We start from the raw sequence: 17,874 nt of genomic DNA, 5'->3' as shown, positions 1-17,874 counted from the left end.
CTGAAGTGTTAATTGTCCTCCTTAGTTGAATCACTACATTGATTACAGTGTCGTATCATATGAAGCGTTTCTCTGACTGACATAAATTAAATCCGGGTCAGATAATCTCATTGATGATGCTAGCAGTTATGATCAGGTTTCAGAACACTTGCTGAGAACTTCTTGTATACGGAGTTGATACTTCCTCATTCCTCTAAAGCCTCCGATATGGACTTTGTCACTGTTGTAATCTACTGGAAACCTCACTTTATCTGAAAAACGCACATAATTATCCACTAATTTCCTTTGTAGTAATTGGTTAATCTTCAAACGCTGAACGTCAAAATTCAATCTGGTTAGACCAGGAGACTTATTGAACTGCCCTCTGGTGATAATTTCAGCTACAAAGACATGTTTCACACCAGAAAGTGTGAGCTGGTCTAATAAGGCACTGAGGCGATCAAATATCTCCTGCGGCTCTGATGCCTTCGAAATGTCATTTCCCCCTAAATGAAGAAACACTATGTGTGGTCTAAAGTCGAGGAGTTCCTGTAGCAGCTGGTCAGGAATCGTGTCAGAACGCATACCACCTTTTCCAAAGAACTTACAAATTCCATTCAATTGTAAATCATGATCACAGAAATCTCCAAGCCGTGCAATGTAACTGGATCCTAATAAAGCATATCTGGTTGCCATGCTATCTTGTGCGTGGTTTGTACTCCCTAGTCTGGGACAGGTATCTACACCTGGCCTCCCAGGGGGTCCAGTCACTGTCTGTGTCAGCTTCCCACAATGAGTACCTGAGTATAGTCAGTTTTGCAGTATTTCTATAAGACTTCGTATAAATTTACACAGGAATCAAAGGGTCTGTTGTTATCTGTCAAGAGGTACCAGCATATTGGCCTTTTAATATAATATGCATGTTATATATACCTACCTGTGGTTGATCAGATCATCAGTCATGACACCTAGCCACAATTAAACTGTCAAAGGAGAGACATTGTGTTTGTTTTGATGAGCACTAATGAGGTGGCATGCTCATATGTGTGAACTACCTGAGTTTCACCTGTCTATCAGGTAACCAAAGCAGTAGTTACTAGATAAGGTTGGAAATCATCTGACATTTAAATCAATTAACAAATATGTTGTTAAGTACTGATTTTTTTTATTCTATAAATGACAAAAACCTATAATGTACTTTGTCTTATTTTGTTTTTCTTAAGAAGGCCTACAGAGTTTTAATTAATATCCAGAAAATATGTGTGTATATGTTCAGATTTTAGGGGAAAATTCTTATGGTACTGAACAAATTTTTATCGAAGATTTCTTTTTGTTCTAGCTCCAGAGGTGTTTGCCTGTGCACTGGATGAATGTGCAGGCTACAGTTTTGCTGTAGATTGGTGGTCACTTGGCATCTGTGCCTATGAAATGCTGAAAGGAAGGGTAAGATTTTATGTTTTGATGGTGCTAAAAATTAGAGATTAAACCCCTCCACCCCATGGTGACATAGGAAATCTGGATATTTGTTTAATGAGGGGAAATATGACAGCTTCATACTCAAAATTGGATCCAACAACTAAATAATGGAAATATCCTAATTCAATTTGAATTATGCCTGAGATAATTGTCCCATTGAAAATGTGATGAACTTATTGGGAACCAAATTGATATAAAGGGGAGATGTATGATGAAGATGATATTTTCTCATTTTTTATATCTGTAAGTAGCAGTGAAAATCCAAAGCTCGAATATCCATCATTGATATAGAAGACAGATGTGATGATATCAAATTGTAGATAGTACCTATAAAGATGTCAGTTTCATAGATATACTTTGAAGGTAGCTGCAACAATTGCTGCTAAAGCTCCATGCACGTCTAGTTTGTTCTCAGAAAAATATAAAAAATAGTGTTTAAAAACATTTTGTGAACTTACGCAGAAAAATTGTAGAAATAGAATATGCAATGTCACAAATTGCCTGTTTCTAGAGGCCATATGAGATCCACAACAGTACCTCTATACATGAAGTCAAACAGATGTTCACTAGTTTCAAAATTCACTTCAACTCAATATGGACTGACGGACTCAAGGATATACTCAAACAGGTAAATCAAATATTATTACCAGTATATTTATGTTTGCTCCAGATGGAGATCCTCTGCTATCTACATTGTTCTGTAATTCCACTGACTCTTTCCTATACTGCAAACTTTCCAACAGTTCATGTTTATATGGAGATATACATTTTAAGTGGAGAATATAATGTTAAGTAGGGAATATATAATTGTTACATGTTATATAAGTGGGAAATATGCATGGTGGGAAATATGCATGGTAAGAAATACACAATTTGACAGGAATAGAATTAAACATGATAGTACATTAATACTTTTCCTTCTGGATTAGAGGAAATATTTGCATTTATGATATTTTCTGAAGGCTGGCCATGTCAGAGTCCATACATTTGTGATGATGTAATTTAGCAATAGCGCCTGTAGACTTTGTCATGACACAAGCAAGAACCAATAGGACACAATTTAATATATAAAGTAGTTAGAGAATAGACCATTACTCAAAACACAGACGTAAAACCATTACATAATTGTTTGTTCTGTCATTATTGCTTCTCTGCTTTTATATCAATTCAGTTAACACATCCAATAGTGTTCTTATTAGATTAAGTTCCATTTGATATGTCAGATGAAAAAGCATGATATTAAGCAGAGCATGACATTAAGAGATTGTGGATGTTTCCATGAAAACCAGGAAGTGAACTTTTATGTCCCCCACAGGGAGGGAATGGCTTATAGGCTTTAGTTATGTCATCCATTTGTCTGCTGTCCTTCCGCACTTAATAAACTTTTATTTACTTAACAACATTTGTGAGACATGTTATTTCATCGTATACTAATCACTCTTCTTGGCCCGGATGTAAGCGTGTAAGGGGTCTTATTGTGGAAGGAAACTGGAGTACCCGAGGAAACCCCACTTGGTCTGGCAGGTGACCCCTTACCTTTTCATGTTTGTTACTGGAATCAAATCCCGGATGGCTCAGTGAAAGATGAATATGTTACCACTGTGCCACCTGACCTCCCCCCCCCCCCCCCCCGAGACTTTATCTTGACTGGGCTCCAACTCCTACAACTTTTCACTTAAACTCTTTACTTGAGGCATGGGTCGACCTAGGTACTGGGATATGTCATAAATCAAAAGTAGGTCACTGTGAAATACATTTTGTCATTTGACTGACATTAAAGAAAACATTTGTATATGCTTCATTTCCTACATTTCTTGTCACTTAAACCTCTTACTTAAGGCGTGGTTTCTTCAAGGAAAGGATATGTGTCATGTAACTAAAGTAGATCACTGTGACCTACATTTTGACCTTAGTCCTACATGAAAGAAAATATTCCTGCAAGCATCGTTTTTCTACATTTCTTATCTCTGAAACTTTTTAGTTAAGGCATGGGCTCACCAAGGAAAAGCAGTGTGCCATGTATCAAAATTAGTTTACTATGACCTACATTTTGACCTTAAACCTACATCAAAGAAAAAACTTTATTTCTATTTCCTACACTACTTATCATTGTGTTTTCATACTTTGGGCATGAGCTCAGTTAAGTAAGGTGGTGTATAGTATTTACCAGAAGTAAACCACTTTAACCTATATTTTGACCTTCAACCTTAACTAGGAATGGGTGATACCATTGATTTGATTTGATAATGATGAAATAAAACTGAATGGTATAAATTCAGCGCATTTATTTGTAATTTTTATGCTGTTCCTTACTGAATACACTGAGTCTGTCAAACATTCAGTGTATGCGATTAGTTCCCTTGTCATATAATTTGTATCTAATGGGGGACTGTAATTTTCAGTATTGTTTTATTGTAATGTTAACTGAATGCCTCTTTCTAGGACCTCTGAAGTTGACAGGAAGAGATCAAGAGACATTGCATTAAACTCCATTATGAAATAGCTGTTGGATTTTGTTTATTCGCATCAAGGGTGAAATAAAACTCACTTTGTATTTAATTGTTAGGAATGTATGACACAAAATACTGTTAAATGATAAATCAAACAATCTGTTATTAAAAGTGCAGTGATATTAAATAAATGTTTGGTTACAAACAACTGTTAACATGCCACAAATTCAGCTTAATGCTGATATATCAGAGGAGACCAGATTGATTGAAAATAAGAAGAAATGTCTGTTTTCACGTCTGTGTTTCTTCCCATGTATACATTGTGTTGACTAAATGTATAAACTTAGTCTAATGATCAACCTAGCTTAGTCTATGAGGTCATATACCTGTCTATTGATCTAGAATTGAGGAGTGAATGAGATTTCCGTACCAAATCCAAGATAGATAAGAAAATTATTGGCACACAGCTAACCTAATGTTCATTATCACAACACATCTGACAGGAGTTTTTTTTAACTAAGCTGAACCATTTTTCATACTGGACACAGGTGTTCCTTAAATCAGAATTGTTCAAACTGAGTTCATCAGAATTCCTTCCTTAAAACATATAAAATTTTCTGAAGTTTTCATGTAATTGAGTATATCATTTTTGTCTCTGCATATTGTTTGGCCTGCGTGCAGGGATGACCTGTTGTCCATGCTCTGAAACTTCTTTTTTTTTCTCTTTTTTTTTTAACACTTTTTCTCTTCCTAACGTCTCTTGACACTACCTTATATATTATTTACCTTTAAGTGTTGAGTGTCTGCCCACATAAGGATCCAATACGTGTTTTCTTTTACCAAGTCTGAATATACTGGTCATAAAAATGGTATAACATGTTCCCTGCCAGTTACTTAGCATGTAATAGAATGCACATTTACTTTCGACTGGTTAGAATTATGTTCTTATTTGTGACCAGGCGTGATATGCTACCAAGTGGCGATTGTGACCTTCAAATGTGATGCCTCTGTCAATGGCCCCACAGTCCATGGACAATCTCTTCTAATGAAACTTGAAAGAGATAATAGAATCAATGCACACTGATTATCAGGCAACACAAGACAGTGGTATATTAAAAGTACCATTTTTTCCACCTTACTTTATGTTCTTGCTTTAAACTGGGACATAATACTTACATGTATGTTTCTTTCTGGTAATCCTGTATTGCTTATCTGTGTGATTTCTATTGAATGATGATGATGAGGATTGTAAAAGATCCATTTTTGTTCTAATTGAGATGGAAGTGTTCAATTTGTTTCCCATTGGAGGTTGTGTGGTAATTACCTAAATACTTAACTTGCTACTCTAATTGTGGTTAAAGCACCATATACAGCAGATCGATTGATGTACATATGCTAGCATTGAAATCTTCTTGAAGTACAGGAAATTTCTAGTGAAACATCATTGATTCTTTATTTGGAATATTCAAAGTTTAAATTTTTCCTCTAATATATAGATCTTTATATACATATGTGCCATATTGTCAGGTTTTTACTATTTTATATCCAGAACAAGCACCTGCTGTACCCCTAAGTAAAATGTTCATCACACACTTGTAATATTTATTATAAAGTTATTGGACAGATGGTATGTCATTTACCAAAAGGGTTCACTGTGACCTATATTTTTACCTTTGAACTTCTTTAGAAGATCAGCTAGTCATGGGAAGAAATTGTATCACATATGAGAAATGTCCTTGCAGCCTAGATCAGGACCTCTGATAAAATGGTTATGGTTTATGTGTCCTATGTATCTACCGTACCATGATTTCAGACCTGATCTTTGAAGGTTTTGTGAATCTGAGAAGATTATTGTGTTGCTAACCAAATGATAATCAACTTAACCATAACCACTGCTTTCACCTTTTTCTTTCAATAAGTGTTTTTATGCATTCTCATTAACTGTATGGTTAGGATACCATTTAAATCTCACACACAGTATTTTGATATTTCTTTGCAAGTGGAAAGCTCCACAAAAATCTCATTTCGTGAAATATTAATGGTTGTTGTTTGTAGTGGTTACAATGTGATCGCTTTGATTGTCAAGGGAAGATTCTTGATTCTTGAAAGCTATAAAGTGAGATTATTGAAACATTAGGACCATGAGTGTAGTTGACGATGTAAGGCGAATCAGAGGTCTCTTAAACTCTGCTCAATATTACGACTAGTTTCCTATAATGTTTGATTCAATAAATGGATGACACAAAAACCTGATACCTATCATTTTTTAAAATCTTTTTTCTTTTATATGAAAGTTACTAGACATGTATTAGTTATGGTTGAAGATATATGCCTGATAATGTCTGAACTTTAATATCTGTCTCCTGATCTCGTGATTTTATGATGAAGCTATCAATGAAAGGTACCTCAATCTTATGATCTGGTGGTCTTAGGATGAGGCTATCAATGAATGGTACCTCAATCTCATGACCTTGTGGTCTTAGGATGAGGCTATCAATGAATGGTACCTCAGTTTCCTAACACTGATTGGTAACTGCTTTGTGCAGTCATGTGAGTTAGATTTTTCAGCTTAATGTTGATTTTGAATTCCTATAAAAAGAAGCAGTAACAGTGTGATATCTGCAGATAGACACTAAAAGACAGCTGTGCCTCCCTCCTCCTTTTCCCCCTCTTATCCTCCTGAACTGTCTATCAATGCAGAAACAATATTATGTTCCCTTGTGCTGTAATCATAGCTCATCAGAGTTTGTTGTTGACAATGTAAGTATTTTATAAACAATTTGGTATTGCAGTTATTGTACCTTGATCCTAACAAAAGAGTATCCAGTCTGGAGATGTTAAAGAAACACATGTATGTGTGTGATGTGGATTTCTCCAAAGTGCTCACGCGTGACATCAAGCCCTCTTTTGTGCCTTCAGTAAGTTCTTATCCTGATGAAAGAAGCAGACTTTATGGATATTAATCTGAAAGCATTATGTGCAATATAACTACAAGTGTCTTATGTATATTTAGTTCTTCTAAACCAAGAAAAGTTTTAATATCAGGAAAGCAAAAACACTTAAGTCTTTTGAACTGTAAAACGATTAACTTCCATCTTTTGAACTGTAAAACGATTAACTACCATGATGACAATTAATCAATCATCCACACACAACAAAGGCATTGTCTATGCTGCAGTAATACAATCCGTCATAATTCAACAAGGGAAATAACTGCACATTTGCTACACTTACACAATGCGCTGACTTCTAATTGGTTAGTTTTGCTTATTAAGGCAAACAAATTGTGACAGGGTGGAAACTTCTGTTGAGGAGAAATGAAAGAATAATGAAATGTTGATCAAATGCCATATTTTGTTGGATTAAACACCAATAACGGTCTGGCTTGAATTAAAATGCATGATGTAGATTCAATTTTACATATGAAAGGAATGTTTTATAACTGATTATCAATGGGACATATCCAATGCACTAGTTATTATCATCACTTTTGTAGGATGACACTCAATGGTAGTCCGGCATTCCTGACTTTTCATCTTAGGTGGTACAAATGTATTTCACAAACTATATCTTAAATGTTTCAGAAATATTCAAATGTAGATTCATTGACAAATGAGCATTAAAAGTATAGCTTGATGTATTTTGTCTTGCTATCAGAACAAGAGAACATAAGCACAGTGTAGTTCTCTCTACAGATGTAGTCCATTTAGATTTTGTTTATATCTACAAGGAAGAAAAGAAACTTGAAGTGTTGTAGAAATGATGCTTATTTATATTTCAGAAAGACCATCTTAACTGTGATCCTACATATGAACTTGAGGAGATGATTATTGAGTCCAAACCCCTTCACAAGAAAAAGAAGAGATTGGCCAAACAGAATTCGAGACGCAGTGAAAGTGGCTGTTCTACGGTAGTTACATAAATTGTGAATCTTACAGTTGTTTCCACATATCATAAAACAAGTCTTAAGGAGTGTCATAAACTCCATAGGAAATGGAAATTGAAATAAGTTTCTTGTTACCACACAACTTTAATATTGTAGCATGAAATTGTAAAAAGAGCTCTATATCAGAATAACATCTCTATATCCTTTTCTTAGGTTTTGTGACATTGCATATGCATATTGCCATGAAATAATGGTATCACTTGGATCCTTCAACCAAAGACAGCTCTGCTAGGTATTAATTGTAGCAGGTGCCATAACTAAATTTAAGAAATGGGTGTGTTATTACACTGATGATGAGGTAGTTATGTCATGAAAAGTGTTCCGTGTGATGTACCAGGGGACACCACTCCTCTACAGATTATATACTTTATTAAATTGGAGGGACTGTATGTTCATATTAATTTAATTTATTAATTCAAAGCATTATTCATTATTTATATATCTAACTCAAGACAGAGTTATAACAAAGGACAAAGGTATACTTTACCAGTCTCATAATTTGGTATCTTATTCATGATGATCAATGATTTATTCATTTAGGTTTGTATTATACAAAATGAAATAAATCAAGATAAAAAAAGATTGGACAATTTACATATACAGCTTACAATCAATCTACAACTAGTAATTATGCATTTTCCCTACTGTTCTATACATTCAAGAAAGCCTATCCCATTGTGTTGATTTTGTGTTTCTACTTCTGTAAAAGCCTAATGGCAAATAGAAATGAACTTCTATCTCTAGGTGCTGCCAAAATCATATACAATGTTGATCTCTTTAGTGCTAAAACAGATATTATGATAAACCTTACCTCCAATACATGACCCATCAAGGGATAAGTTGACTCTGTAAGATAAATGTTAGATGAAATAAACAAAGGAAGAGACATTTCTTAAACTGTATCAGCACTCATGAAATATCAGAACTTTTCATGTTCATTGAGGCCAGAGGGTCACAGACCTGCATTTCATAAAAGTTTTCTTTTCAAAGGAAGGAGATTTATCACAAGACGGAGAGGAAGAAATCTACAAATACTTCCCAATATACAACCGGGAAAGGTAAGTTTTGATAGGAAACATCTATGTAAAATATAAATTTATATGATTTTATTACTTTTTTTTCTGAATTGTAATCTAATGTCCTCAGAAATGAGCCATCCTCTTTGTATACTACTAGTATATCTCCCAGCTTGATACAATCCATGATCACATATATAATTTTATTAGCTTATTATTGTTATATCGAGAGAAATGTTCTTCATTTAGTTTGAAGTCTTAAATTTTTTTTTCTGTTAAGTAGGTCAAAGGCGCCGGATGGTAAGATATTTGCTGCAGTATAATGGAAGTTATCCTCATTCTTACTCTAGTTTATATAGCGGAAACTCTTTTCTGTTCTTTCTTGTTATTGATCATGCAATATTTCTGATCTCTGCAACACTGCATCAGATTGATGTTTAAAAAGTCTTTTATAGGATTAATTAAAAAAACCCAAAACCTCTGATTATTCTTTCATAAAATAATAATTTAAAAAAACCGAATACCAAATTGAATGCTCATTTATTTGTATGCATGCCCTTCCATAAAAGTTATGGGAATTGTATTTATGACATGCATCTTGCCACTCCAACAGACAAGTATACCAAGTATATGTAACACACCAAGGTTTTAAAGAAGCTGAATGAAATATAGGAAAGAGCTAGAGGAAAACAAATTGGCAGCACCTATGACTACTGTGTAGTTTAGATTAGGTTGGAAAGATAAGTTATGTTTTGGAGGCAGTTGGGATTATATATAAATGAAAGGGCATAACTCTCTCAATAAGCATACACCCATCCTAGGAAGAAAGTGAACTACCGGTGTTACATTCTTGTATAAATGCATAAAATTGCTGAAGGGAAATGTTTTCGGTTTTTCGTAAAAATAAAACTTCATATTTGATCATGATGATGAATCCTTCCAAGTATCAAAGAGATTGGCCAAAATCTGAAGGGAGACCTAAGCTGGATGGCATTGAATAAGTATGTTAAAGGCAATTATTTTCAAAAAGTAGTATTAAAATGTCAGGGAATAGACAAATTTTCAAAGAGATTGGTGAGCACTTAAAGAGCCAAATATTCCGACATGATTTAAATGATGAAAATAACTATTGATAAAAACTGACATTCTGGAAAACATTCATTCGTAGCAAATAAATGTCTTGCATCACCTTTTAATTATTGAATGATATTTGCATCTTTCTATCACAGGCTTTCCAGTCAATAGACCAATAAAATTTTGTGTGTATCTACAGTAAACTTTCCATAGCGATTTAGATTAAATAAAAACCTCAGTAAAATACAATGATAATGTATTCTTGACAAACTATATATTTTCAAATAATAAAATTTAAAAAAAAAAAAAGAAAAAAAACCCAGGTAAATAAAAGATTTCATGGGATAGGATGATGTAGAGTATATCCTACTTCAGTATTGAATATAGCTGTCTTTACTCCCTCATGTGGCAAATAGCTATGAAATCATGTAGTGGAATGAATATATTGTCTTATGTGGATTCTAACTTCTGCAAAAATGACTGAATTTCATGTTTTGTCCAACTTCTGATATTATACTTGTGCATTTGTATCTTTCCATCTGGTATTGCATCACTAACTTTTCACTGTTTTGTAGATAAGCAACCTTTATCTAATGACATTCTTAGGTCTCCTGAGACAAAGGCTCTACTGATCTGATGTGATTGTCTTTTGTCTGTCATTATGTGTCTGTAAACAATTAATATTTTTTACTTCTTCTCATTGAACCAGTTTTAATGAAATTTTGCAGAGAACATCAGTGGCAAAAGGTGAATCAAAATAGTAGATAAACATGATCCCAAAGTGTCTGAAGAACGTGGCCAAAAGGGTTAAAATTGACTCTTTTTTTCAAAAATCTTCTTCTTATAACCAAAACATTGTAGAATCAAGTACTCATTATTGATAGAAGGGTCTCAAGGTACATTACAAAAGTTGTAATTTGGATGATCCCGAGACTTCCCTTATTTTAGGGAGAGGTTAAAATTTATGAGTCCTTTAAAATTAAAATAAAATAATACTACTGAGCATAGTTATTTTAATTTGGTTAGCAATATTAGTATAGAATGCCAGTTTGATTGTATACACATACTGACCTTTGCTGACCCCTATAGTGGCAGATGAGTAGGCCAAAAGAAATTCAAGACCCCAGGATGTCACACATTTCCCCCTTTGGAGAAAAAAAAAATTATTAAGGAAAACTACATTGTTGAGCATATTTCTTTAGATTCAAACTTGGTTTGAATTCTAAACATGGAACTGTAGTGAGATTAATGCACAGTTTGCATTACATGTAGTTCAAATTATTAAAGTGTATTGTTATATGACATACATCACACAAGCAACTCAGGTAACCGTTAAGATCCTGGGCCTCTTATTTATGAAAAGTTTAACTTATAGTTTCTGTGACTTTAAATCATTTCAGATTATGTAAATAGAATACAGCCTTTTACTGTCTAGCTTAGATATATATATAACAATCTTATAACTCAATTACCAGGCATCTGTTAAGTTAAATATACATTTATGTATATTGAAATGTGCCCATTAAATTGCTAACTTTATCATATAGCCAATTACCTATGTGGGTGAGGCGTACTACCAGTAACTGAAAAGTAGGAGTCAATGCTTACAAAACCTTGTACTCCTTATACCATGATTCTAGATTATTCTAATGTCAAATTTATCATTTGAGTGATACAACTTAAATGATATAAACAAAAAACAAGCAATCTTTATCTTTGCTTCTGTTCTGAAAGATCCATTACAAAGTTTAATGCATTTTTTTAGGATGGGGAAATTTTCTATAATGCAAAAGTTACAGATATACTTAATGAAATATATTTAAATTTTTTTTTTTTTAAACTTAAGTTTTTCTGCAGTCATACTACAGATAATTTTTATTTACTCTAAATTCAGTATGTTAAATGTGGCAATAATTTAAGAAATAATCGTATGTGAATACAATGTGAAAGAGAAAGCTTATCCCAGCACAAAGTTTTGGTATGTATTCATGCCCTGACAATTAGATAACACATGTACAAGTTAAAAAATTATCCTTGTTACTGCACCAGATTTTAAAATACAGATACATAATAGGGTTAAGTAACCATAATACTTAACTTATGGCACACACAATATGTTGCTGATTTTTCTAGCATGATTAAATAAGAATGTGAAATAAAATATTGATCACAGCACCTGCTATTGCTCTATTTATGTGAAAAGTTTGTGGCACATTCAGCAATTTGTTTTAGCATGATAGTAACACTCCATAGCAAAGTTAGACACATTGCACAAAGAAGAACTTCACACTGCATGGCAAACATTTCTACAATGGTGTTAACCAGGTTACTGGAGTGGTGTAATTTAAATGATCAATGATATTTCAATTTAAATATAATTATAAATCAAAATTTTTTTCAAAGCATGGCAGGGTATATTGATCCCGACAACTTTTGATAATACCCTTGTAGTGGGGGGATAGGGATATATACAAGAATCACTCTTCCTAGAACTACAAACAGAAAACCAATTTCCATGAAATGCCACAGGACGATATGTAGATGAGCATGCAATTTTTTCTTTGCAAAATTTTGGTTGCCATTGTATTCTGGTCACTGACCATATTTTCATAAAAATGGCTGTGTTACTCCTTACTCACTTGCTGTCCTTCTCCTTTTGTCCTTTACTAATCATGGCCTATTATTTGACTTATTAAATGTTTCAAGAACTGTTGTACCATGGAAACATAATAGAGGCTTCTGATTGGTTGAAATCGAAATATTGGAAATCAGTATAGTTAAGTTTAGATGGATGACAAATACATACAATGGTACCATTTTTAAATAGTTGTCACGATGGTAACTTATTGAATGCCTCTTTTAAAAGGATTCTTGTCCAGATGACTAAAATTGTGAACCAAATCCAATTTAAACAGTACAGAAATATGAAAGTATTTGTACGCAAATTGTTGCAAATCCCTCCTCCCATCCCCCCCCCACCCCAAAATAGTAACCGATAACCTCACCATAGACACAGGAATTTGTAGATAGGTCTAGAATTTTAGAGCATTTAAAATTTTATTTTTGAACTTGGTCAAATGAAGTAATATCAGATGTTTGTTAACCATTAGCATGGAAAAACAGGGGAAGTTTGTAGTTATATAACATTCAGATATTACCAGATTCATCTAATGTATACTAATGTACAATAAGGGTTTTAGTGGATGGCAAACACAGTGGTTCAATGATGGATTATGTATTTGTGCATTGGCATTTTATAACCCAATCACAAAATATGCACAGCTGAAGTTTGACTTTAACATCATTTTTGTTTACATCAATTGCTTATAAAATTTCAATAATTTGAATGGAAATGGGAATTAGTCGGCATTGAAGAAGAGTAGGGTGGTATTTGTTGCCTATGCTGGGGACATTTCTAGTCAATATTAGAACTAATACCCAACAGTGTGCTGTTATTTCTCTCCTTGGTTCTTGGATACTTTAAGGAAAAAGTAAAGACTTCACAGTTTAGTGAATCAAATATTAATCATATTATCATGATTAATGAATAACCTGCAGACTTTGGAGAGGATGATGATGTTTATGTTGTTTTTACTTTCAGAGATATAATGAATATAATGAAACTGAATATAGGAGAGGATACATCTAAGGTCAAGATCAACAGTTGTTTTGACTGTCAAGGGGAGAGTGTCAAAATGGATCACCTAACACGCATCACATCGCCTCTTCAGGACAGCCTGGTCGAGGAGGAAGAAGGTAACATTACAGACGAGGACAGTGGACCTCCACCCTCGCTCATAAACTACGGTCTGTCGCCAAGGAATAGTGATGGATTTGGTTGTAGCTTTGTGTCTTCAAATCTCCCTGCCACCGACAAGAGAGAGGTGTATCGAGGTGTTAGAGCACGCTCACTAGATTATTATCATGGGCCTGTGCCTAGGCGAGATATGGGGCGCAAGTTCTCCCACCAACCCACTTCTTCTAGCTGACAACAAGGGATGTTTTTTACATCAGATGGTTGTTGAATTGTATAATGCAAACCAAAAATTGAGAATTAATTATCTACTGAACTGTTTGGTCTGTTATTTATTATGAAAAGTATAAAAAAAAATGTTAATGCATAAATAATGAATGTAATGAAACTGTGTGTATGGATATGAAACGAGTTCAACGTATTTGTGTGTATTTATTACTTTTCAATGAAGATAATTTTGTATGGTAAGATGACTGTTAAGCTATGATATATCTACAGTTTTATAGATAAAACATCTACCACCCAATTTTACATAAATTAATATCATTACCATGAACCCTACTCACTCTTATATAGATACAAAGATTTATTCTGACAAGGTACAGAAAACATATATATATATATATATGTACAGGATTAACAATCCTTTGATAGTCAGCTCTTTATACAATTTAAACTAAAATAAAGCCAAGAAAGATTAGCAGATTCAAAAGATAAAAAAGATACATGATAGTGTTGTTAACCAAATATCTTTTTCATTTACCTGTTAATAGGAGAAAACTGTCAGTTGTGAATATATTATCCACTCTTTTTTCCTAGAAACTAATCCTACACATGGAAAGAGCTTTGATGTTATTAATTTTATTTTCTATATTAACACTAAATTTGTATTTTAAGATGTTTGAAGATCATAATTTAAGTTAATAAACTTCCACACTTGATGTTGACGATAGCTTTGTAAGTACTGTATTTCTGCATTCATTTGCATTTAAACTGATTTTCTAATTCAGATTTTTAGAAATGTTAACACGTATTTATCCAGCAATATTCTTCTTATCTGTTTATATAAACCCGCCGGAGTGTAGTCTGTTCATAAGATCATGTGCTCTTTGGCTGAGTGAGGATTAAGTACAGTAATTACTTCAGATTCTGATATTTTATTTTTTGAAAATTAACTTGTTTGATTGCAGTTGTGCTCAGTTAAAAGCTTGGTTTCGGTTGATTTCTCTGGGTATTAATCAGTATGATACTTTCTTCTACAAACTATATCCAGAAGTCCCTATAACCACTAGATATATTATTATTGGTCTACACGTTTTTATTAGATGATTTTCATAGATTTATCATGTTATCACCTGCTGGCCAGAAGCAATTTAGATATGAGTTTATTGTAGATATCAGATGTCTTTTTCTACAAGAAAATAAGTCCAAATACAAAACATGTTGATACATATACCAGTACATGTGTTTGTCTGATTTTCTTACTTGAACTAGTGTATTTACACTTTTCCATGTCTTAGAATAGTTGTCAACCAAAGGGAATAGATTCTGGCTGAACACAGATATCTGTCCAGGCAGTTGAGATTCTCTCCAAAGGTAATGAATAATTCTTTCAATACTTGCTTGTTTTAGCCAGACAATGTACATGAAGAATGTTGATGCTACACTGTTATTGTAATTTGAGGAACAATCATTCAGTTCATTTCTACCTTAGGTAAGATAAGTAGTACGTCATCTGTGTGATCTAGACAGATTCTTAACTATATGGGAGAAAAAGAATTGCAGGTAAGAAAAATTCTTGCATCATCTTGTATCTGAAGATATACCACCAAAATATGTCAACTTTTGATATTTTCAGGTCTAGGTATCGTAGAAAGTTACTATATATAGAAGATACCCAGCATCATCTATGGGATAATCAAATCATTGGGAAAAAAGAATATTGAACAATGATATTCATTCGTCATTAATCAATATTCTTTATTGCCTCTCGGGTCTCTATCAGATATTTGTCTCTTTATTCATTTCTAAAGAGATTTAAATACCTAGAGTATTTCATTATAACACTGATAGCTGTTAGTTATGATTAAGTAGGCCATTTCTTACATTTACTTTATCTTTACAGAAATTGTACCAGTGAGAAAAAACGAGATTTCATCCAATTACAATGCTAATGATGTGATTATGTGTGACTTTAATCTTGTACTGTTTGAATACATATAATGTCCTCGACCATTGTATACATTCTTGAGCTGATTATCTGATGTTTTTTTATGTCCTTTAGCTAATTATGACCTTGTATATATCTTTGAACAAATTTACTCTATTGCTCTGACCTTTTATGTCCGAGAGCCAGTTCTCTTATCTTGTGACCTTCAGTTAACTCTTTTTACCTTGAACTGATTATCTGACTAGTTATGTCCCTTAGCCTATTTTCTGACCTTGTATGCCCTTTAGCAAATTCTCTTGTAGGACTTTTAGTTAATTATCTATTCTTGTATAAGTCCCTGAGGTAATTACCTATCTTGTTTTTGTCCTCTAGCTCATTCTGTGGCCTTGTTTATGACCTTGACTGATGAAAGTCTTCAGCAAATCCTATTTATGTTATTTGACTTTAACCTTGAATCAGTATCAGTAGTTTTTGTTTGTGGTATATGTGACCTTGACCTTTCATCATAATAACCATACATTCTCATTATAAATATAATTTCCTCATCACATACTCAGGATTGTGATTTGGAATGTCATCACACTCCTTTGAATTGTACTTTGACATCTTTGTTATTTTATCACAAAACTAATGCTACAGGTTGTGTTGAACTACAATAAAAACTACTTTGTTGAAACCATACTACAATGCTCAAGATCCTCAACAACAAAGATTTCCTGAAATCAGAGTTATGTATTTCGGCTTATATATTGTATTTATAACAGACCTTATATATCAAAATCTATTTGGCTTTTGTATATAAGTATCAAGAACATAGACACCATAAGATTTAGATACTGGTATCAAACTGTTATATACAAGTGTCAAATACATGCTGCTGTTATCAACATCAAGATTCATTCTAGTCTGATATTCCTTGAGAAAGTTGATTGTTCTTTGTTTTATTGTAATATAGTTAGAAATCCTCAGCAGAAAGAATATTTTCTTTTTAAAATGATAGTTAAATCAAATGTATGTATATACAGTACTTTGTACTTGATGAAAGGCTCGTCATTTTGTGTTAATGTACAGAATATATGGTATTGTAAAATATCATCAGTTTCAAGCCTAATAAAGTTATTACTATTATTGTAAGATCTGGTCTGCCTTTCATTATTACACCACTAGAATTCAGTTTTAGACATTTTCTTTTGAGGTAAAAGACGATCTGAGCCACATTTGTAACTATACATAAAATTTCTATGTATAGGGAAACTTGGTTCTTGGGGAGGCATTTTGTTTGTCAAGAGGGAATTCATGAAAATGCTACATTCAACCACAACAAAAGTGGCTAATTTGATAATAAAATTTCACTAAATTAACAAAATTTCAAACATCATAATTAACAAAAGTGGTCCATATAAAATACTTTTGTCCATATCGGTCATTTTGAATGCCAACTATTTTTGTTATGTCTATATGCAGGTTCTTGTCCCAATAGTGGTAAATAATGTACCTGAACCATCACCAAACAAACCTGGTAACTATCACTGAAGTATTGCGGAGATGAATTCTCAGTAACAACTTTTATTTCTCTCATAAGTAATGCAAACAGAAGACTACTTCATATTATTTTTTTGTGTTTATTAACATTTGAAAAGAAAAAGAAAAAAAAGAGCTAAAAGTGAAGATACAAATCTGAACACATAATTCTGGCAGTACAGAACATTTAAGCCATCCATGTGTAACAAGGTCTGTTCCTTTTTATTCCATAATTGATAACCATGTACATGAATGATGTAGGACTATGACTGTCCAAATAGCACAAATTCTCTGAATATAAATACACTCTGGACTAGGTAATTATTACTGTAATGATAAATCTGCATGTCGCAATATCCAGTTGGTATAAAGCCAAGATTTTGGTCATTTCTGTACAAAACTTGTACAACCTTATCATCACAATCCGACCAGTGTTGACAAAAATGTGTTTGATCAAGCAATTTACTGTGGTTCAAAACAGTTCTCTG

The 17,874-nt window shown here is 33.1% G+C and overlaps 1 protein-coding gene across 1 annotated transcript in view; it reads left to right on the top strand.

The window, feature by feature from the left end:
- The window catches only part of LOC132547464 (serine/threonine-protein kinase 32B-like), a 77,321-nt gene extending 63,388 nt beyond the window's left edge, over positions 1-13,933 (top strand). The window contains exons 7-12 of the mRNA XM_060211219.1: positions 1,319-1,422; positions 1,967-2,083; positions 6,698-6,823; positions 7,687-7,815; positions 8,842-8,909; positions 13,543-13,933. Of these exons, the coding sequence (XP_060067202.1) occupies positions 1,319-1,422; positions 1,967-2,083; positions 6,698-6,823; positions 7,687-7,815; positions 8,842-8,909; positions 13,543-13,930 (932 nt within the window). The 3' untranslated portion in view covers positions 13,931-13,933. The remainder of the gene's footprint in view (positions 1-1,318; positions 1,423-1,966; positions 2,084-6,697; positions 6,824-7,686; positions 7,816-8,841; positions 8,910-13,542) is intronic.
- The last annotated feature ends 3,941 nt before the right edge of the window (positions 13,934-17,874 follow it).

Source organism: Ylistrum balloti, unplaced genomic scaffold, assembly GCF_031769215.1.
Source record: "Ylistrum balloti isolate Yb309-2 unplaced genomic scaffold, AGI_CSIRO_Ybal_v1 Utg369956, whole genome shotgun sequence".
NCBI lineage: Eukaryota > Metazoa > Mollusca > Bivalvia > Pectinida > Pectinidae > Ylistrum > Ylistrum balloti.
Note: the sequence above shows the minus strand (reverse complement) of the source record. Positions and strands in the feature narration are given on the sequence as shown.